The 23,325-nt window shown below is 34.4% G+C and overlaps 2 protein-coding genes across 3 annotated transcripts in view; one reads left to right on the forward strand and one right to left on the reverse strand.

The window, feature by feature from the left end:
* Positions 1-978: 978 nt before the first annotated feature.
* Positions 979-8,452, reverse strand: LOC148614054 (uncharacterized). The gene is made up of 2 exons (XM_088587858.1): positions 8,317-8,452; positions 979-7,796 (listed from the first exon to the last, which is right to left on the reverse strand). Exon 2 carries the CDS (start codon positions 6,780-6,782, stop codon positions 5,931-5,933), a length of 852 nt encoding a protein of 283 aa, XP_088443984.1. The 5' UTR covers positions 6,783-7,796; positions 8,317-8,452; the 3' UTR covers positions 979-5,930.
* A 129-nt stretch (positions 8,453-8,581) lies between these two features.
* LOC148614055 (circularly permutated Ras protein 1-like) overlaps positions 8,582-23,325 on the forward strand; it is a 35,638-nt gene continuing 20,894 nt past the window's right edge. Inside the window, exons 1-8 of one of the 2 annotated variants that reach the window (XM_088587848.1) lie at positions 8,582-8,716; positions 10,865-10,979; positions 12,290-12,318; positions 16,622-16,687; positions 18,114-18,298; positions 18,854-19,048; positions 20,382-20,582; positions 23,014-23,165. In XM_088587848.1, the coding sequence (XP_088443974.1) occupies positions 10,888-10,979; positions 12,290-12,318; positions 16,622-16,687; positions 18,114-18,298; positions 18,854-19,048; positions 20,382-20,582; positions 23,014-23,165 (920 nt within the window). In that variant the 5' untranslated portion in view covers positions 8,582-8,716; positions 10,865-10,887. Of the gene's footprint in view, positions 8,717-10,864; positions 10,980-12,289; positions 12,319-15,002; positions 15,140-16,621; positions 16,688-18,113; positions 18,299-18,853; positions 19,049-20,381; positions 20,583-23,013; positions 23,166-23,325 lie in introns of those variants that run through there. The other variant, XM_088587849.1, reaches the window with a different exon arrangement.

A 23,325-nucleotide genomic window follows, 5' to 3' on the forward strand; every position in this document is an offset into this window, starting at 1 on the left:
CCTTTTTAAGATACTGATAGGTGAAACTTAGTTGAAATTCTCTGCGGAAAAATGTAGGGAAAATGGTGGAAAATTTTCCTTTTATAACCAGTAAAAATATGTACATCACAAAATAAATTCAAGTAAATCTTTGGTTGCTTTCTAGATGTATTAAATATATTTTATGCAAAAAGACCAAATTGAGAAAAAATGGTGTTTCTCTTGCAAATACCGTTGTATACAGATGTTTGTACATACAAGACTAATTAGTTTTCTTTTTTAATAAAAAGAGTAAAGCATAATGTTATTTTCATTTCTTTCTCTGTATTTTTTACTTCTTTAAATGCAAATATATACTTCTTTTTATGAATTTCACTTGTTTGTTTGTTGTTTGTGTTTTTTTTTTATATGATTGTGTGTTTTTATTCACTATTATTATTTTATATTTGTTGTTGCTATTCTGCCACAGTGCAGTTTGTTTGTTTGTTGGAGTTTAACGTCCGAGCAGCAATATTTCAGCTATATTCAGACGATGAACATGAAATGGATGATAAAATGAACATGAAATGAAAAAAAGGATGAGACACAAGGATAATATGGTCGACAAATTTTGATTGCCACTGGAAAAAGGGGGTATGAATAGGTCGGGCAATTTAGCCTCCTGTGGCGGAGCGCAAAGGTTCCTACTCCTATCGAATACCACAGCAGTGTTCTTTAACGTGCGAGGAACGTGGCATCTTTCCCAACACGGTGCACCACTATGGTTTGCGTTCAGGTTTTCCGTATTATAGCCTGACAACCCCAGCATGCAACACGCCAGAGGGACCCCATTCCACCACCTGGGGCACACATCTCAGTTGCTCTGTGGGCAGAGCGCCTAGCCCCCGGCTAGGTTTCTGAGCACTATGTAGTCGTCTTATATGACAAGCTTAGCGCTGCTGCAGGCCTATTCTTTTAACACCCGGACCTGCACGGGGCGATGGCATAACCAACATCGTCTCATAGAACATCTTTATTCAACAATGATAGCGGTAAAAAGCTACAAAAGAAAAAGGAACACATTCTAAATTCACTATTCTAACTAAAATGAAAAGAAAAATACAATAAACACAAAAACAAGAAAAACATATGATTAAACATCAGATCTATCAAGTAGATATCCCTCAAATATAGCATAGAGACACGTGTTTCGACAAATATTCGACAATACATAAAGTAGTAAAAATTACCAAGGTGACATTTTTGGCTTTCCGTACATTTTTTAAACGAAAATAAGGAGGAGAGGTGTAAAACCAAAAATTTCAAAATAAATCTCCGTTAAGAGGTAATTAAGGTTGCAAAAATCATATAATTAGGTTTGAGTAAGTGAAATATGGAATAATAACGCAAAAATATAATTCATAATCAAAAACCATAAATAGTACCACAAGGCGCTCCATACATTTTACATAAACACATCTCTTAAATTGACCTTCTTGGGCGTATCCTATATAAAAAAATAGGCTTATAACAATGCTTAATACATAAATATTGTAACTAATAATAAAATTTAACTTACATCGTGAGCTATCATAGATTTAAACGAATTGTTGATTGTTTATGTCCACGTGGTTTGTTAACATGAGGGAACTTATTATCGGGGAATGAAACATCTATAATAGAAATCTTACAGGCCTCAAATAATTATCGCTAAAAATTGAAAATGTTTAGAATTGAAAAATAAATTGTTACCCTTTAACAGAACACTCCCCGTCTGATATTAAAGCATTAATGTCACAAATGAACCAAAATAATTACAAAATAACACCTATTGAATGTTATAATTCTCTGACAATTGTCCGTGTCACACGATTAATCTACCAACAAAACCATTTCACTAATTGGTCTTGTGCAAGTCACATTTTTGCCGTCCCTGTGACGGACACTAGCTTTTCTCACTTTACCATCATCGCTCTCGATGGCTTCAACAATGATTCCAACAGGCCATTAACCTCTATAAAGTGTCTTGTCTCGTAATAGAACTACATCACCAGATTTCAAGTTTTCATTGTCATTGTGCCACTTCCGTCGCTTCTGCAGAGAATGTAAATAGTCCGACCTCCACTGCTTCCAAAAGATATCTGACAGCATCTTGACGTGTTTCCATTCGGCTCTGTAAATGTCTTTCATGTTCAAAGAGTCCACTAAGACAGGTAAGTAATCTTGTTTTCCGGTAAGAAGCGTCGATGGAATTAAAGGCATGTCAGGATCCGATCATATATCAGCAATAGGTCTACAGTTAATGATTGCTACAACTTCTGATTAATTTGTCAATGTTTTGCTCGAAGATGTTAAGATAACTGAGTCTAATATTCTCCTTGTCACACCAATTAACTTTTTCCACACTCCTCCCATGTGTGAGGAGTGGGGAGGATTAAATTTCCAAACGGATCCGTTTTCACAAAGATAGATCTTGACGGCTTTATCCTCCACATGAATAGCTTCTATGTCTAGATTGTCAGTTGCACCTATGAAATTTGATCCACGGTCAGAACGAAAAACTTTGACCGGTCCTCTAATTGAATGAAATCTTCGGAGAGCGTTTATGAACGATGAACCGCTCATAGACTCGATAAGCTCAATATGTACTGCCCGGGTTGTCATGCACGTAAAAAGAATAGCCCATCGCTTACTATTCGATGATCCTTGTCTAGTCTTGCGGGTCAATACGTTCCAGGATCCGAAGGTGTCTAGACCGACATACGTAAAAGGTGGACCCGGTGTAAGTCTGTCCTCTGGTAAATCAGACATTTTCTGTTCTTGGAATTTTCCTCTAAGCTTTCGACATACTACACATTTCTGAATGAACGAAGATATCAATCTCTTTGAACTGATCATCCAGAAACCAGCTCTCCTCAAGGCACCCTCCGAAAAATGTCTAACCTGATGTTTCACCACATTGTGGTAGTGATCTATGAGTAATTTTGCGACATGTGAATTTTTCGGAATTATGATCGGGTTGATTTCTCCTGTCGGAAGACATCCTGTAGCTTTACTTAATCGTCCACCGACACGAAGTATTCCTGATAAGTCAAGAAATGGGGAAAGCGCACTGATCGATGATCTCGATGAAACGTTTTGTCCTTGTGTAAGTAAGTCTATCTCCTGTGCAAATACCGATTTCTGAACTTCCTTTATAACATATTGAACAGCTTCTTTAATTGCATGAACTGATATGTAATGTTCGCAAACATGCCATCCTTTACATGACTGACTGTCTGATCGATAGTTCCTAGCGATATGTTTCAACAGCGCTATTACTTTGACAAGCTTTTTCCAACTTGAAATGTTCTCGAAACGATCGACGATTGATCCAGAAGTATCAAGACTAGTTATGTTTACGTTGCATTCCGGCCTCACTTCCTTATCCAGATTCGGAGTTACAAGCGGAAAAGAAGGTAAGAGTCCACTACTACTACCACACATTTTAAAAAATGGTGTACCATTTAGCCAAGTGTTATAATCGTCGCTTTACAGATTAGATAAATATCTAGTTCCACTATCGGCTGGATTCTGATGCGTTGGTACGAAATTCCACTGTGACGAGTCTGACATTCTGAGTATACGATCAACTCGATTTGACACGTAAGTATGAAAACGTCTCGTCTTGTTCCCGATATAACCTAATACGACTTTGCTGTCACAGAAATACTTGATTGCTCCAAGAGGAATATCCAAGTTGTCAGATACAATACTAGCAATTTCCGTAGCCATGACTGCACCACAAAGTTCAAGTCGGGGTATCGTATTCCCACTTGCTGGGCTAAGCTTCGATTTACCCATGAGAAATCCTATATGAAGCTGTCCTTCATCGTCGACACCTCGTAAATACGCAGAAACAGAAATAGCCTTCTCAGAGGCATCGGAAAATACTAAGACTTCAAGATTGTTCATCTCACTGAAGGAGCAAGGAAAATACATGCGTGGAATACGAAAGTTTTTCAATGTCACAATTGAATTTCTCCATGCAATCCACTTATCTTGATGAAAGTCCGATGATAAAGGCTCATCCCAGTCAGTTCCAGATGGCGATGCTTCTCGTAACAAAATTTTACCACTTATCGTAATCGGTGACAAAAATCCAATCGGATCGAAAAGTCTGTTCAAGGATGAGAGAATACCTCTGCGAGTGAAAGGTTTGTCGTCTTCCAATGGACTAAATAAGAAATTGTCGGTATTCAAGTCCCATTCTAATCCCAAACTTTGATGAATCGGAAAAATATCTTCACCAAGATTCAGGTCTTTTATCTCTTTTCCCAAATCTTCGACCGCAAATGCTTTCATAACATCGGCACTATTTGACGTAATTTTTGTGCAGTCTGACGTTTCCGTCCGTTCTTAGTACTTGTTGCGCTCGTTTAATTAGATTTACGACTTTATTACTATCCGGCATCGAAATTAATCCATCATCCACATAGAAGTCTCTACCGATGAACAACTTGACGTCCGATCCATACAACCGATCACAATTCTCAACTGTGCGTCTTAGTCCATAAGTAGCCACAGCGGGAGAGGGAGAGTTTCCAAATACATGAACACAAATGCGAAATTCAATAAGAAGGTTGTCGGGATTATTGTCTCTATACCAGAAGAAACGCAAAAAATCTCTATCATTTTCATTCACGAAAAACTGATAAAACATTTGTTCGATGTCGACTGTTGCAGCTATCTTTCCTAAAACGTAGAAGAATACCTAAGAGACTATTTGTTAAATCCGGACCGGTCATCATAATGCTATTTAGAAACACACTTTTGAAAGTTGCCGATGAGTCAAATACGCCTCTTATTTGGTGTGGTTTGTTGGGATGGTAAACTCCAAAAAGGGGGGGGGGTAAATACCAGGATTCTTTATCATCACTAATAGGTGGAGCTACTTCAGCTGCTTTGTTGTCGATAATTTTACGCATAAATTCAACAAAGCAGCATTAGTAGCTCCACCTATTAGTGATGATAAAGAATGCTGGTATTTACCCCTTTTTGGAGTCTACCATCCCAACAAACTTCCTTCTTGACACATTCTTTCACGAATAGAGTGTTCGCACAAGGTTCGAATATCGTTCCTCTACCGTTGGTCATCACATGAGTTCTATTTACGTTTATAGTCTTGGGTTTGTAAACTTGTCCTAAGCAAATGTCACCCACAATCACCCATCCTAACATTAGTTTCTGAGCAAATGGAGTCCCTTTAGGACCTGTAATCTGTTTCAAAACGTGATGTGCTTCTGGAACATCAAGTCCGATCAACAGTTGTATCTGAGCTTCGCTGTTTAGTATTGGTATGTATTCACTTATTTCCTTCAGATGCGAAAAGGATGGCGCAACATCTGGTGTAGCGATTTCTGAACGTTCGTTAGGAATATTAGCACATTCTATAATTGAAGGTAAATTCAAACTACTGTCACCAGTAATAGGTTCGACGACGAGGTTACTAGCACATCTTCCTGACATTACTGTTCGACAGGCGCATGTCGACATTGTATATTGAAGCTTATCAGTGTCAATACCAAGTTGATCGAAAAGTTCTGGTTTAGCAAGAGTTTTATTGCTCTGATCATCTAAGATCGCATAGACGTTCATCACTTTTTCCGGAATATTCCTCGGATACAGACGAACCAGTACGGTTTTACCACACGACTTGCCACTGAAATCACTTAGAGACGTACGCTTAGATGAAATGTTTTCGAACGAAGTTTGAGGATATGAGCGCTCCCCGCCATCAGGATTTTCGGCTTTCTCGGGACGATGCATTACCGTTACATGATGTTTACTGTCACAATGATTACATTTGATCGTTGCTGTGCAGTTCCGCGAAATGTGTTTTGACGACTGACAACACTTAAAGCAAATTCTATGGTCTTTCAAAATTTGTCTCTTCTCATCGTAACTTTTGGCCTTGAACGCCCTACAAGTTGCTAAACTATGCTTTGATTTGATTTTTCCTTCTCTCCGACATTCACATTAGTTCTACGATTGAATACCGTAGTTGCACTATGATCATTTCGACGATTTAATGTTTGTTTCTTGGAATACACATTGTCTGTATTATGAAAGTTAAATGCTGGGTCGTTTTTGATTGTACATGTACAAATTTCTCTGATGAAATTCACGAAGAACGAGAACGGCGGAAATGGAACATGATAGTCAGTTTTGTATCTAAATGCTCGAGATGTCCATTTCTCCTGGATGTTGTAAGGCAACTTTTCAACAATCGGATTAATCCCTGACGATGTATCGAAATAAGACAATAAATTAGCATATTCAGGATTTGCTTTTGAAGATTCTACCTGAACGAGAATGTCCAAAAGTTCGCAATAACGTGATGTGTCCTTGCTTCCAATTTTAGCGAATTTCTGAAGTTTGCCTTTAATAACTGATTCGATCATCTCTGGTCTCCCGAACCTTTCGTCGAGCCTCTCCCAGATACAAACAAGTCCAATCGATGGATTATTTACGTTTAACGATCTTATACTTTGTGAAAACCTTGACAAATCTGGACCGAGCCATTTCACTAATAAGTCGATTTCCTCGAAAGCAGTCACTGATAATTCTTCTGCTATACTCTTGAAACTAGCTTCCCATGCTGAGTAATTTTCAGGACGATCATCAAATTGTTGGAATCTAGAGAGTAGTAAATCTTTCTTTAGTAGAAATTTTGTAAAGTCCGTCACAATAGCAGGATCGTTATTTGATTGACGAGGTTGTGAAAATGTTCTGAAATTGTTGTTAAAATCACCGGCTTTAATTGACGGACATGGTCTATTCATACCGTTAGGATTTAAGTTTCCTGGAGTTGACTTAAGTCCAACATTTAACCTCGAATCTGCTGCGTCGTGAGTATGTACACTTTCAGCTTGAGCGATATTCCGGTGATATTGTTCATTCACATATTGTTCCGTTAGGTCATCTTTAATGCAACTTAATGGCACAAAAGGTTCCGCGTTAGCATTAAATATCGGCTCCTGAATTTCACCACTTCGATTTTCACCTTCAGCTTCCTCGAGTACTTTAATTTCCGCAATCGCTATTGCAGCTTCACTTTGTGCTTTGAGTAGACTTAAATCAGCATCAACCTCTGCTCTTCTCCTTTCACTGATTGCTTTTGACTGAGTTTCAAGTTCGTTTAATCTCGCCTTCTGTTTCGTTAATTCTGCCTCATATTGTGCAAATTGTACCTTTGTCTTTTGTATTTCAGCTGTTGCGCGTTTCTTAACTAACGCTGAACTACCGACAGATCATTCCCTGCTACTAACACTCGCACACCGTGACATCGTCTCGGCTACCTGCAGCTTCTCTGATTTTATTCGTAAGAGTGTCTGTTGTATAATGTCTGAGCATTTATTAAATTCCGCACTAAACATTAACAAGATACTACCACTTTCGTCGGTATTTTTCCTTTACAAGAATTCTATATATTCTTTAGAAATTACTTTATATTTCTCCTCACTTTGAAGTATCGATTTCTCCAACGTACGTGAACTTTTGAGGTCCTTGGCAGACTCATCAAGTCCTTCAAGTATTGTTTCGAATTTTTCCCATGCTTAATAGATTTCACGTTTATATTCATCGTCTTGTGATAGAAATAATTGTTTCCCCGGTTCAGTCATTGCCCTTGCTCGGACAGTATCTTCTGGTTTCACGTCTGTTGCATCCATGATCAACGTATCTTCATTTACATCTGAAACTGTACGATCTTTTTTACTATTCAGTCGCAGTGCAGATAGCATAACCAACATCGTCTCATAGAACATCTTTATTCAACAATGATAGCGGTACAAAAGCTACAAAAGAAAAAGGAACACATTCTAAGTTCACTATTCTAACTAAAATGAAAAGAAAAATACAATAAACACAAAAACAAGAAAAACATATGCTTAAACATCAGATCTATCAAGTAAATATCACTCAAACATAGAATAGAGACACGTGTTTCGACAAATGTTCGACAATAAATAACGTAGAAAAAATTACCAAGGTGACACTTTTGGCTTTCCGTACATTTTTTAAACGAAAAAAAGCGAGGAGAGGTGTAAAACCAAAAATTTCAAAATAAATCTCCGTTAAGAGGTAATTAAGGTTGCAAGAATCATATAATTAGGTTTGGGTATGTGAAATATGGAATAATAACGCAAAAAATATAATTCATAATCAAAAACCATAAATAGTACCACAAGGCGCTCCATACATTTTACATAAACACATCTCTTAAATTGACCTTCTTGGGCGTATCCTATATACAAAATAGGCTCATAACAATGCTTATTACATAAATATTGTAACTAATAATAAAATTTAACTTACATCGTGAGCTTTCATAGATTTAAACGAATTGTTGATTGTTTATGTCCACGTGGTTTGTTAACATGAGGAAACTTATTGTCGCGGAATGAAACATCTATAATAGAAATCTAACAGGCCTCACATAATTATCGCTAAAAATAGAAAATGTTTAGAATTGAAAAATAAATTATTACCCTTTAACAGAACAGTTGCACTGTATTTTATAACATTTTTTTTTGTTAAAAAAAAACGGAAATGTATTAGTTACCGTGTTTGGGACAAAATTTAGTATTGGTCCGCTTGTGCAATCCTACTTTCGATTTGATTTATTTCTTAATTTACATATGACGCTCTCCTTTGGTTAAAAAAGACCAGGAACGTACAGAGGTCGTCATTCTAATGGATGTTTTACACTGAACAGGTTGTATTTTCTGTTTGAATTAAAGTTTGCTTGGATAAGGAAATAATTCAGTTTTTTTAAATAAGTTATTCTGATGAGCATGGCATACATGTATCTTGAATTATTTCAAATGAGTAAGATAACACTCTTATTGCCATGATTGTTTCTTCATAGCACTGTCGCATGTTTCCATTCATTGGACTGAAAGTATATTGCCGTAATTTTGTAGTATTTTAAGTCATTTTAAGAGTGTAATTTTTAATTATTATTATTTTTTTGCATTTAAGTACCATTCTGTGAAATAATCAGGCAATCGGTGGCATATCATATTCCCCAATTTAGTCATATTTGCCTAGGATATATTCAGTACATCTAGAAAACAACCAGAAATCTATTTAGGTTTATCCTGAAACATCTGTGAAGTAGATATTTTTGGACTGCTTATATAGGGAAAGAATGTGGGCAAATGTTCTTGACATTTTTCCTTAGTGCATTTCAACAAAATTTGACCTATCAATATCCTAAAAAGGCAAATTTTACAAACACTTTGATGGTTATTTCTGGTGGTTATCAGGTATAATGAATTGGTTCATGCAATCTCCACGTTTTTCTCCTTTATGTGCCACACCTTAATACATTTTGTCTGATTCTTAGACGAAGAAGTATGTAACATTAATTGATTGCACATAATAAAGCCTAGAAATGTGCATAAGTAACAAGTCAACAAATTTGAAAAAGGTGCATGAGTAACAAATAAACAAACTTAAAAAATGTGCTTTAGTAACAAGTAAACAATTAAAAAAGTATCCCCATTTGTAAATTGATATTAACAAATTGATGTCTTTTGATATAAATTCAGTGTAAGACTGCACTTCAAACCCTGACACTGTTAACAGTTTCAAACATTGTATGTTTTAATTATTGCAAAAATGCAACTGACTTGATATTACAACAAATAAAACTTGTAATTTGGAATTTGAAAAAAAATTGGGTCTTATAATATGGTATGGTGCTGTCATCCGTGTTGTCATTTTCATCTGAAGACACTTGGTGATGCATGTGATAGCTTGAATATTAGTTGGATGATCTTAATGAACTTTATAACAAGGTTTTAATCTACAAAAGGAAGGTAAACAATGATTTTGGAGGTTATGACCAAAATTGTTTTGGAATCTGGGGCAAAATTGGGACCAAAAAACCTGGCATTTTTAGAGAATGTAATTACTAATTTGTGACTTAAGTAAAAGCATATGGATGTCTATAATATTGTTCCACAACAGGTCAGAGTAGGGTTGATTTTTTGTGGTTGTGACTTAATTGATCCAATTTGGAATTAAGGGTAGAAAACGGACAGGAAACAAACATTTCCTCATGTCTGGATCATAACTTGAGTAAAAGGGAATGGAACTCTTTAAAATTGTACCAAGATGTACCAATCATTAAACAGAAGTTGGGATTGATTTTGTAAAATGTGACTGGAACAATGTAGGGGCAAAAAAAGGGCCACTTCAAATTCATATCCTGTGTTAGATATCTGTGGTCAAATCAAGCTGTGCCTTGCAACGAATTTTATAAGAATTTTATAAGATACCAGTACTATGTCAATTTATAGATAAGTTCTATTGAAATTTAAATTTAAATCTTAACACTACATATGATGGTTATTAATGCATATGTGCAAAGATACCAGTGTCATTAGATTATTACATGATAGTTTTCGAAACAAAAATGAACAGTGGACGATGTCACAAAAATTCTTGAATTTGTGTTGAGGAGGTAGACCTAGGGTAAGAGACACAACCTTATTCACCATTTTACATCAGTCTCATGTAATCATCAAAGTAACTTGGACTGATTTCATTCTGTTTCAAATGAAAGTTTGATCGGCTCTAGTGAAATTGAAAATGATGCAAACATATCAATGATTTTAAGAGTTATATCCCTTAAAAAATGGCATTATGACTTGCAATTAATTTTTCAATTACCATTTTCTATGAAAAAAGACTTCTTTATTTTACTTGACACAGAAAATATATTTTAGACATATCATATCATAATATTTTATATTTCTTTAAATTCAAATTAAAATGTATACTTAGATATTCCCATTACTAGGGACATTTGATATTTTTTACCATTTCATATGTGTGGACCTTTACATTGTTGTAGGAATTACAATTTTGGACGCAGTGATGAATTTTGGGTCTTCCTACGTGTACTGGCATGATGAACCAGAGTATGAGGTCATTTCTGATGAGGAGTATGAAGAAGGCATGCAACTCAGGTAGGAAGCATTGCTATCTTTTAAGAACCATAAGGCTTTTGGATTCGAATTATCTGTTAAACCTCATTAATAATTGGATATTGAGGAATTCTATCCATTACAGTGTACTAGGTATACTTTGTACACATGTTTCAAACTTACTTTTATGGTCAATCAGTACTTATTTTTTCAAAATGCCTTGCAATTATAAACTTGACTTTTTTGTAGCTTTTTTGAGGATTTGAAAAAAAATTATAAAACACCAGACTTACTATTGCATTTTATGCAATTAAATTCAGTTATTCTTGCTTTATATGTCAGTAAACATTTACTAACTTGATATTTTAAAACTACCTGAGTGGTTCAGGTAAATTTTCCAGAATTTTGTTGTGTAAGTTGTGTATAACAGTATATACAAATTTTACCATGATGGACTCTGTCCTCCATTCATCACCCTTAGGGTGTACTATACCTTTACATTAAGGCACACTGTGTCGCACACCAAGTTCCCCTGTCAAATTTTGTAAAACTTAAAATTAAAAGTTGAAATTTGGTGGATATGTTGTTTAAATGTAGTTAAGCATTTATACATAGACAGATGTTATATATGTAATGGTAAACAGGTGTAATTTAAATGAAGAATGGTATCAGGAATGTTTCAGTCCCCTGCTGTATTAGGTTCTCTCCTCAGCATCAGGTGGCTGATGTTCAAGATACCTTATTTCACACGAACTTTTGGAACTAAAGTTGTGAGAGAATGAACGAAAAGGGTCTTATTATTTTTACCCTTTTTCCACTTACTCCATGCATGCTTTCATCCTGTGGTAGTGTCTAAGTGCCGGATATTTTATAAAACATAGTATTTGGCTGTTAGTTTTGGAAAGGCACCCTTGATTTGTAGTAGAATTCAGAAATATTTTTTTGAGTATGTTACTAGCTACTAGATTTTATAACAATAGTCACTAAATTACTTATAAATGACTTGAACCTCCACACACCAAGGATTTCAAAAATATGCACTTCTTGTGACAAATTGAAAACACTTGAAATTTCTGTGCAGACTGCCTCAAAACAGCTTTATTTCAACAAAAGGAGACCGAATTTTCAGAAATGACCTAACCCTATTGTACCACCTTAAGGGTACATGTATCTAACTTGTATAATCGGTAACTCATAAAATATTAAATCAATATTATATAAACCTCGCACAGTGTAAGATATGTACCTCCTATTATTTGAAGTTACTCAAAGGTGTTGACAAATGTATGATGGTGATGCAGGGCCAGACATGTATTGGCATTGTTTCATTTGAGATTTCTTTCATTATTTAGTGATGATTCGAGATCTGGATCTGACAGTGGTAAGTCTTTTCTGTGTCTGTTTTGTCTGTTTTTGTAGTTTATATCTTACTCTTCCATAATTTTGTGTTTTCTCATTTAATACTCAATCAGTAATATATCATGCATAGTGATTCTATTCGTAACTTATTGTTAGTGTCTGGAAGTAGAATATTTATTAACCTAATGAGGAATCAATTCATTAAATCAATACAACATTATAAAATCAGTGTTAATTAGAACAAAATGTACCAGTGAACATTAATGAGTCACTGTTGTTGTTGAGGGGAGATAACCTACCTGGAGTTCACAATGAATACTAATAATTAATGCTAAAAAATTCTGGTAATCTTGCTTTTATTTACATGATAAAGAATGAATTTTGAAAATTGCATAAAATGATGACCAGATTTTGTGCCAAATTTACCCTTCATAATACTCAAGCAAACTTCAGCATCACTTTTTTCAAAATACTTTCAACCTTTATCACAATAATTGTATAATGGTATGGAGTGTCAGGCCAAATAAAATTATACCTCTGTTTCCTGTTTCTTGTTAGAAAAAAAATTGGTTGGTAGGTCAGGATTTTATTTGATCTTATTTACTTATTTTTTCCCAAATTTTGTAGAAAACAACTTAAACAGCTTTGTGAAAATGAAAATTTGACTACCATCTGTAAAATGTCAGGTCGTATGGTGGTTGCGTTTGTTGTTTGTTAACTTAAAAATAAGTCAGTCAGGAGACAAGGCATGAGCTGGTCGGGTAACAGGAAACTGAGGTATAATTTTATTTTGTCTCATTGTCCTTGTTGTCAATGGTCATAGTCTTCCATTGACCCTTGCTTTTTTGTGTGACAGCTAGCTAGCTTAAATATTTGATTTGTCTTTAAAAAAAGATTAAGAACAAGGTACCTTACAAATGACACAAGAAAGGTTGATATTGATTTCTTGGGATTTTACCCCAACCATTTTGGAATTATGGGCCATACCGGTAATGGGACCAAAGACCCTTTTTGGAATTAAGGGCCATAACAGAACCAAAGACAGTCTCTGTGAATTGAACTATAAACTCAAGGAAAAACTATATAGATGTCTGAAATATTGTTCCTCAATATTCTATACTACATAGGTCAGTTGTCTAGGGTTGATTACTTGATCCATTAAGGAATTAGGGTCTAAAAGTGGACCACAAACATGCATTTTCCTAAAGCTGGACCATTACTTGTCTTTAAAGTAAATATATTTTCAAATTGAAGTTCAAGTTGCCATACCACCAAAAGAAGGCTGGGATAATTTTTGTGGGTAATGACTTGATTCAATATACAGTGTTCATTCCAGAAAATTGCAAAAGGGGGCCAATGGCCCCCTTGACAGCAAAACAGGGGGTCATTCTCAGAATTAAGGGGGCCAATATGGCAGTATTAGATGGGGCCATTTTTACATAACAAAAAAGATTTAACCAACAAATAAGTTAACCTCAGTCTTGTATATACTTTATAGTTTCGTTTTATTTAGGTGTGAGGTTTCAGAGGTACATAACTCCAAATGAATAAAAAAAAATGCTAGTAATAGTATATGTTGTTTTTTTTTATCATGGTATTGTATTGATTCAAATTGTAATACAATATGATGTTGCAGCTCCACATGAATCTCTCATGTCTGTTCTTATTGGGATCATATCCAACCTGGCTCAGGCCCACAGACAATGAAATTTACGTCTTCACTTGAAATTGCCGACTCAAGGTTCGGCGCCATGAAGCATTTGTTTTCAGTCAGTTGGCTGATCTGAAATTTACTGGGTTCTGTCAATAGGGTCATGTTTACCCCATCTCCGAGTTATATGTATTAATTTCAGAAAATGATGGTAAAATTTTCTACAATTTATATTCAGTTTTATTCAGTTTGCGCCAGTGGAATTTTTTTAATCTGCTCAAATGTGTATATTGACATGCTCTTGAAAATTAATTGTGGTCTCGTGCCTACTACGAAATGGTCAAGGCCATTGGCACTTTTAAAGAACGGATACATGTCCGGACACGGAACCAAAAAAAATCCGAAAAAAATTGACCTACGGAATACTATGCCCCAGCTAGGCCCACATGCCGCACTTTTTGTGCGCCATGCATAAAATATTTGCCCCAGTGGCACAAGGGCGTGTTTTGGAATGAACACTGAATATAAGAAATTAAGGCCTGAAAAGGGACCAGAAACAAGTATTTTCTGATATCCTGATGAACTCAAGTAAAAGGGAATGGATCTCTACAAGGTGTCATTCTTCCAGAGGAAGGCTTATATTGTTTTTTTTTTTCTGAAAATGTGACTAGAACCATTTAGGAATTAGTGGCCAAAAAAAGGCTTCTTTGATTCTGGTTAAATTTTTATACTGTTCCAAATGTCTAATCGCAATCAGTATTCAAAGCTGTATCAAACTTGAATTGCCCCAACTGTTCAGTGTTTGACATCTGCAGTCATATCAATCCACACCCTGTGAAGTATTTAATTTTAAGTGTTGAACAATTCACAGGTTTAATTGCAATTTAAAAAAAAACAGTATTCTTGGATACCTTTATATTTGTTGCCATTTGAGAACAAATTTTAACTTAAATACCCATAGTCCCATACTGTACCAATGCATGCCTAGTACTGGAGAAAATGTATATAAACCACATGGTATTATAGTAATAATAGTTATATGATTGTTCTTTAAGTGTGGTGTATTCTATTCTGGTCCAAATTGGTTTACGAAGACTGGGTCCTTTGGATATTTTAGTCTCATCATACTCTCACACTAGTAGATTTGCACTATAAGTTCTGGAAACTCACTTTTATTAGTACGTCTTTCAAGGTAAGTTGTATTTTAGATACATGTTGGATTACACAAGGCCATACATAATTTTTTTCTGTTTAAATATTGTATAACTGAAATAATTGTGACATGATCCAAAGAGTCATTTCTGTGTAGCTTTAGGTTACTGTACTAAACATACATTTACTAATGTTGCAGATTCTGTTAATTGAAAATATTTGTGAGTGTTAATTTTTGCAGTTTTGAAAAAAAATGGTTAGCAATTATAAATTTATAAAAATCAGTTTGGTGGGTACATATACTATTTTTTACCCAAATTGTTTACCGCAAGGCTAGGGAAAAGTAATACACAGCAATAATTGATGCATTTATAGTACTAGCTGTTACCTGAATGGTCTTAATGACCAAAACACACTACTTATATACAAGTTTGACATATTCAGTGGCCAACTAAGTACTAGATTTTCATAACCAATAAGTCCATTTAAGTCTGTTTGAACAATAGATACACACAAGCTAATATACTTGCATTTGAGGTTCTTGTCAAGAAAAATTTGGAATGCACAAACAGACACATGAGAATGTCAATATATTCCTTATTTCAATACATTTTAAACTGAAAAGTTCTGGAAAGTTGTTATTCTTTACATACTTCATAATGTGTTTCTTTATTTTCTCAAAAAATGTGTGAAATGTTTTTTTTTTTTTTTTTACAGTAGTGTTTGAATTTTTTTGAAGTTACACTTAGCAAGGGAAATATTGTGTCCCAAAAAAAAGTAATAATGTTTTTTTGAAATCTTTTGGAGTTCCTTCCAACCTCTGTTTTATAGGAGAATACATTTTAAGTTGAATAAATATTTGTGCAGGGAGTGCATGTCATTGACCCTGAAAAACATAGAAAAATTGTAATATTTTCTCCAGTTTGTGGAAAGTAATGTTCAAGAGATAGACATTGTTAGAGTATGTAAGTCTTGTTCTACTATCCTCACCAGAATTTCCTATGTAGAACAACTGTTGAAATCTGAAGACTGAACAGCTTTTTATTATTTACTTCAGGGATCTTGAACCCTGCATTCATCGAAAAATCTTCTATTTATTACTTTCTAAACATTTGTATTATGTAGAAAAAGAAATTTGTTTTTTTTTATTGGTAATTCTACACAGAAATATGTTTGGGTTTTAATACTGATCTCAATGCTTTGTAAGTTAAAAATATCCATGCATTTGAATGGTAGACCCATTATCATGAAACCATTGAGACACATGATGAAACTTACATACCCTATTAAAAGTACTAAAATAATAAGATGGGGCTATACTTTGTCATTTGTTCTTAACATTGTCTAATATCATTTATATGCCACTGATTGAATTTTCTTCATTACAAAGAATATCATTTACTGGGCCAGTACTTGCATTACATACAAGTAAATGTTCATGCATTTTTGGTATATATTTTAAGGTTGGCGTCCCTATCTTGAGGTGTTAATAATTCCTTAATTTATTTGCTTCCAAATTTAGATGACAGCAGTGAATACTACACGTCTAAGAGACACAGTTGGAGGAAAGTCAGATCAAGAAATTTATGTAAGTACATAAAACAAACTCCAATATCAAATCAAAGCGCTGACGGCGTTGAACCATGGAAGTCATAAGATATTTATAGGTATTTTAAAAACTTTATAATCTGCTGATGGTAATTTGTTCTTTCTGTATTTCCAAAAAGATTTATTATTTACAACGGGATCAGCACTTTCATCACTAGAACTACATATCCACACAATACTGATTATTCAAAATATCAATTTAAATTTAGTTTTCTTTTGTTTTTTTTATTTCTTTTCATTTTGTTTTTTATTTTGTTTCTCAATGTGTTATCTTGACAACCTATTTTTAGTTTGTAACGTAGCCAATCACGTGGAATCCATCTATGGATATCAAAGGCAATAATAAAATATATTTTAAACTTCTATATATGGATTTGAATTTTTCTTTGACAATCAATTATGTAAAATAGAATTTCAATCGTATACTGTAAAACGTGCAGTGTATTTATACGAAATAATCAATTTGATACAATTTAATATTCATCCGTCAGATCTCTTTCGCTGTGGAAGTACTTTAGGGCGGTTATCAACCGGAAGTCGTTTTGGTTGATATCAGATGGTTTAAAGACTCAGAAGTCACATGACTTCCGAGTAAAAATAATAATACATATTAGTCTTCAGATTAGTGTTGGTATATGTTATTTCTATCATTAAATTAGATGGATAGATTCACCAAAACCATTTTAAATCCAATTATTTTGTTAAAAATTAATATTCTTTTTGATAGATATTATTTTCACATTTTAAAGTTAAAATGGTAATTGAATCCTGAATTTATCTCTGTATTCACTAACCACTTCTGGGGTCAAATGGCCACCTCCCTATGTAGTACCAAAAACACACTGAACCTAGACATATGCATTGTAAGTGCATTATTTGTGTGTATTATGATTAAAAGTAGTCAAAATAAAACTGAGAATGTGTACTTTAAAAGCACATTAACTACAATAGTGTATGAATATTGTTTACATGTGTGAGTAATTTGCCTCCATGCTGTCAGTTAGCAGAACAGGTAAAAATGTGGATTTACAGTATTATTTATTCAAGTAAATTTTGTGAATAATTTCTACAATCATTGTACCATTAGCATAATGATTTTAGAAGCCTTATTTTCCAAGCTTTGCAACGGTATGCAACTTTAAGATGTCATTTGTCCTGGAAATTCACAGTGAAACTTTGAAATTACCTTTTTAACATGTAAAGTAATGGAAACGTTAGAAGTGGTTAGTAAGACCTCTTTTCAGTAAAACTGAGTTGTCTCCCACTTTCAAGAGTTATCTTTTTCTACAGCAAATTGTTATCAATTTCTAGTGTGAATTTTTTGGTCAAGTATAATAATTAAAAATAAAAATAAATAACAGTTAAAATAAAGCACACTAAAACCATTACTCTATCTTTGTTTTCAGATGACAATAAACCCCAAGCTGCATCAGGCCGGACTGTGAAACAAGCAGACACAAATGTTGTTTCCATTGACTTCAAACAACTGGTGACACCAGGTCACATGTTCACAGGAGATCCTGTTTACTGTACTGGTTGCAAGGCATTGTTGTCTCATATCAGTAAAATTAACAAAATTGGGAACCAGCAGGTGGGTTTAAATAGTGAGCATGCTCAGTGAATGTACAAATTTGGGCACTGACCTTTTTATAAGTTAGGGGAGCTTAGGATTTTTTTATTACCAAGAATTTTTTTTGTGCGATTGTGCAAATAATAATGTTGTTCTCAGCATCATGTGAGTTATTTTTTTACTTTATTATCAATTTTGTTTATTAATGAAGGACACCCAAAAATTTGTTGTTGCATAATGGTATGGCACTGTTGTTGTCTGTGTCACCATCATATGTAGGCACTTAGTTTGTCATGAAATAACTCATTTATTACTTGGTTGATTTTTGTGAAATTTTATAACAAGGATCATATGGAGATTGGAATGAATAATTATACATTTCATCATATAGATCCATAAAGCAACTTAAAACAAAATAAAGATGTGTAGCCTTTTTTAGGGTGTAACACATTACAGAATTTGCATGATTCTTACAAAGACTGCTACTTAAACCATCCAAAAATATGATGAAGTTGACATACAGCTGGAGTGTGATAAATAGTGCATGACCCTCTAATTGTAATTGTGGTCTTTTAGGTGTGGGCATGTGAATTTTGTGGTACAACAAACAATGTCCATGTATTGGATGGAGAAATCCCTGATGATTCTGATATCATGTTTATGTTGGAGCCAGCACCCTCCAAAGCTGCCATTGCTGAACCGTCAGAAGGAGACAACTCTGTTGTGATATTTTGTGTGGATGTTTCTTCCAGTATGAATGATACTACTGAGGTAAATTTTTATTTAGATTCTTACAGTTGACAGATAAATTTTCTGTAACATCATTGAATACCCCAAAATATATGCAGTACCCTTGCAGAAGTATCCATGTCATTTGCTAACTTTTTGTCATATATCCACGAAAAAGTTGTGGTCATTTAATTGAATCATACTGTTGTTGGTAGCTTCACCATCTTGTATAGATGTTTCATGTGCAGACGGAAACTTGAGCTAAAGTGTATAGATCTCAATGAGGTGCCTCCCACAAAAGTAAGGCTGAGATTGATTTTAGTAGTTGTGACTTAAATTGTTTAGATATTAGAGGCCAAATAGGGGCTAGAAGCGAGTATTTTCATTATGTCTGGATAATTACTTGAAAAGAAGTAGATAGGTAGTTTTGAAATTATAACACAATGTGCCATACCAAAAAAAAGGGAGGCTTGGATTGATTCTGGGAGCTGTGGTTATGACTTGAACTGTTTAGGAATTAGTGACTGAAAAAGGGCCACTTTAATTCTAGTTAAATTATATGCAGTGTCAAATATTCAATGGCATTCAAAATTATGAGATGTATCAAGTTTGAATGTTGTGTCCATACTTGCACCAACTGTTCTGGGTTGGACCTGTGCAATTGTATCAAGCTGCATCTTGCAGAGCATTGTATTCCCTTTGAATATTGCTCTCACAATCAGAATTGGCTAGTTGTAAAGGTCAACTGACCAAAAAGTAGAATGGAGTATTGTAAAAAGTTTTTAAATCTCCTTGTCAGTTGTCTGGTCTACTATACTGAAGGCAGGTATTCAGGTATTTGTAATTTAATCCAGGAAAGGTCAACTTGATAACCTGAACTTCATGTTCCCTTTCTTGGCTCCTTAATACTTGAATGCTCTGGTGTGCAATTAGACTGATTCCATTTTATAAAACTTTACTATATTTCATTGAATTTCAAGCCTTTGAAAGATTTTGACAAAAGGTGAAAAATTCAGAACATGTGTGTCAAAAACCTATCAGACTGACAATATGGTGTCACTCAAGAAAGTCTTCTCTGTCTAAGGTGACCAATATTTGATGTCTGTATCACTTGTCATATGGAAATGTTTTATTTGAATGCTTGATAATTGAGGTATTTGACAAAGTTATCTGCCCATGATATGTTCATTTGCATTGCATTAACATAATTTACCAAAATGATACGGACAGTCTTGATTTTTTTTCCTTGATTCTAATGGTACAAAAGGCAAAATTACACCATTAAAGTGATAAATTATTTCATACCTTGTTTCACCTACTGCCCGAATCTTTTGGTGAATAACACTTAATTGACTTATGTACCATATCCTTGTAGATTCCAGGCAAAATAGAATGGGTTAATGCCCTTTCTGTAAACAGGAGTAGTAGCTGGAGATCTACAGGATATGATAGTTACCGCAACACAACCTCCATATCCCGACTGATGGGGGTACAGGCTGCAGTTCTACATCAATTAGAGGACATGATTAAGAACCATCCAAACAGACGAGTGACTCTGATCACATTTGGTAATGAGGTATGTATTGGAGTTATCAGATTGGCAATAATCCAGTCCAAAGAGTCCAGGCTGCAGTGTTCTAGAATTATTTAATATTTTAGGTTTCCCAATTGCAAATTAGCTTTCCCACAATTTAAGTCTGTTTCATGAATTTTACAAATCCTTCTTGAACTACAAGTTTTTTTCTCCTTGCCAAAGGGAAAGTGAATCTGGATAAAACGACTTTATTACACCAAAATTGTACTTGCCGCTGGTGACCAGAAAGTGGAATTCTAGAACACTGTAGTCTAAAACATATGAATTTGTCATAGTAGGAGTATTATGATGGGGGTTCAATATTTGAAGCCATTCAGCTTGCAGAGCATTTTTTCTAAAGAGTCAAAACTGTATGAAAGAGCTTAACAATACATTTTATACTAGCTTGTACTCAGGAAGGCTGAGATAAATATATTCAAATGAGTGATTCAAGAAAATGTATGTACCGTAATGAGATATTCACTGTTTGAAGAATAGAATAACTGTTCAATGTCTTTTTATATGACCACAAAAAATGTGTATGGAGCTATCTTTTTTCGTAGACACTTGGCTTTTGTGCCATAAATTGAGTATTAGTTGGTTGATATTTATTAAAATTTTTTAACAAGGTTCTACACTACAAAAGGAAGGTTAGTATCAGTTTTGGGGGATAATAGCCCTGACTGTTGTAGAATTATGGGACAAAAAGGGGCCTATAACAACCATGTCATAGAATTCAACAACTATATAACTCCAGTAAAAGCATAGGAATGCCTATGATATTGTTCTACAATTTTCTTTACCCCAATGGTCAGACTTGGATTGATTTTTGAGGTAAAGACTTGAACTTTTCAGAATTTAGGGGCCAAAAGAGGGCAGAAACATGCATTTTGCTGTTGTCCAGACCACAACTTTACTATTATTTATTTTTGGTCCAAATTCGAAATTTGTTTTGAAAATCTGTCTGTAAACGCCCCCCTCTGGATCTGCCATTTTCAAGGTATTATTACTGTTATCATACTTATACTTATAGCTTTCAACTTAACATGAACTTAATTATACTGAATCAAAGACTGAAGTCTTCAAAGTCACTTATCGTCAAATATTTTGTGCCACTGATTTTGGCTTGCTTTTACAACGTCCAAAATGGCACAAGTGCGATATGCTTTAAAATCAGGTGACTGCGGCTAGAATCTAGATTCCCTTGATATGATTACTCTTTTGTAACCATCATGACCTGATTTTTTCAATCAAAGCAACTGGTTACCAGGAAGTGCAGGTAATGTTTTTGTTGTCCCCCACCGCAACACGGAGCAGGGACATAGAAATGCTGGTGTCCGTCCTCCTCAGAAATGGCTGAACGGAATTTGACCAAATTTTTTAGGATTGTTTGTCACCATATGTAGTTCACCATACTTAACCGCTATTTTGATTTGACAATTTTTGTGGGAGTCATGGGACTTTGTTCATTTTATTTTTCACATTATTCGCAATAGGAACACCTTGTGGACGCAAATCCTCAGAACCCGCAGGACAGAATTTGACCAAATTTTGTAGGATTGTTTGTCACCATATGAAGTTGATCATACTTAACCACCATTTTGATTTGACAATTTTTATGGGAGTTATGGGACTTTGTTCATTTTTCACGTTCTTTTTTTGTGGATTTTTGTTGTTGTATGAAGAGTTCTTAGCCTAACTTAATTTGATTCATTAAGATACATTAACCTTGAATCGCCACATTGACATATGAAAGCACATAAGTTTTAAATCTGCTATTTATACAAGTGTCAAACATTTGTAATTCAACTCTTTCTACAGCGGTGGGGGACATATGGCTACACATAGCATTCTTGTTCCATAAGTTTCTCTCAAATTTTTAGTGATCTTTATATTTTGCTTATGATATTGATCAGGAAACCAGATTAAACAACTGGCAATGACTATATCTATATATATGTATATATTGGGGCCCTGATTATGTATATGACCTATAATAGTCAATTGTGACAAGCCCCAGTTTGTCAATCAGGAACTTGGTAATGTTCAATGATAACTGATCATTTCATCTTTTAATGTGAACTTCCTGTTCTCATACAAGCACAAAAAATGCCCGTAGAACATGTGTGTATGATATGTAAGTTGTACATTTTAATCTTGTATGAAGCTGGAACTACAAAGCTATGGCGGTAAACATGGCACCAATCAGCAGCATAATGTGGTGTAGTGATCTATAATTATGCATGTCATATGTGAATGTAAAGTACTGAAATTACGAGTGCAAGAAGTCGCCAATAATATTAGAGACTTAAAAAGTAAATTTACACTATTTTAGTCAACTGCCAAATTTATTGTCTGGTTTTGTTTGAATAGATTTTACAATGGAACTGCTTCAAAGTTTTTTAAGATTTTTCACCTTATTTTCATTATTTAGGTTTCAATTATGGAAGTTGGACGGAGCAAACCAAAAATAGTGACAGGAGAGACTTTATACAAGAAAAACAAATTAATGGATATTGGAAAAGAGCTAAAATTGGCAAAAGCTGTGAAAGATACTGGAAAAGAACTTAAGGAGAAAGTTCAAAGGTAGGATTTTTTGTCACGTACTGGGCATATAATGATGATGTTCACATGATGAGATTTGAATGTCTATGATATTGCTCCACAATACTTTATACCACATTGGTCAGACTTCGATTGATTTTTGGGGTAAAGACTTAAGCATTTTAGAAATTAGAGGCCAATA

The sequence above is a fragment of the Perna viridis genome, chromosome 6 (assembly GCF_037379345.1).
Source record: "Perna viridis isolate PV_CMFRI_1.1 ecotype Kerala chromosome 6, ASM3737934v1, whole genome shotgun sequence".
NCBI classification, from domain to species: Eukaryota; Metazoa; Mollusca; class Bivalvia; order Mytilida; family Mytilidae; genus Perna; species Perna viridis.

What these genes read in the sequence shown, in the direction of transcription:
- LOC148614054 (XM_088587858.1), bottom strand. Translation starts at nt 6,782, where the DNA reads ATGAATAGACCATGTCCGTCAATTAAAGCCGGTGATTTTAACAACAAT.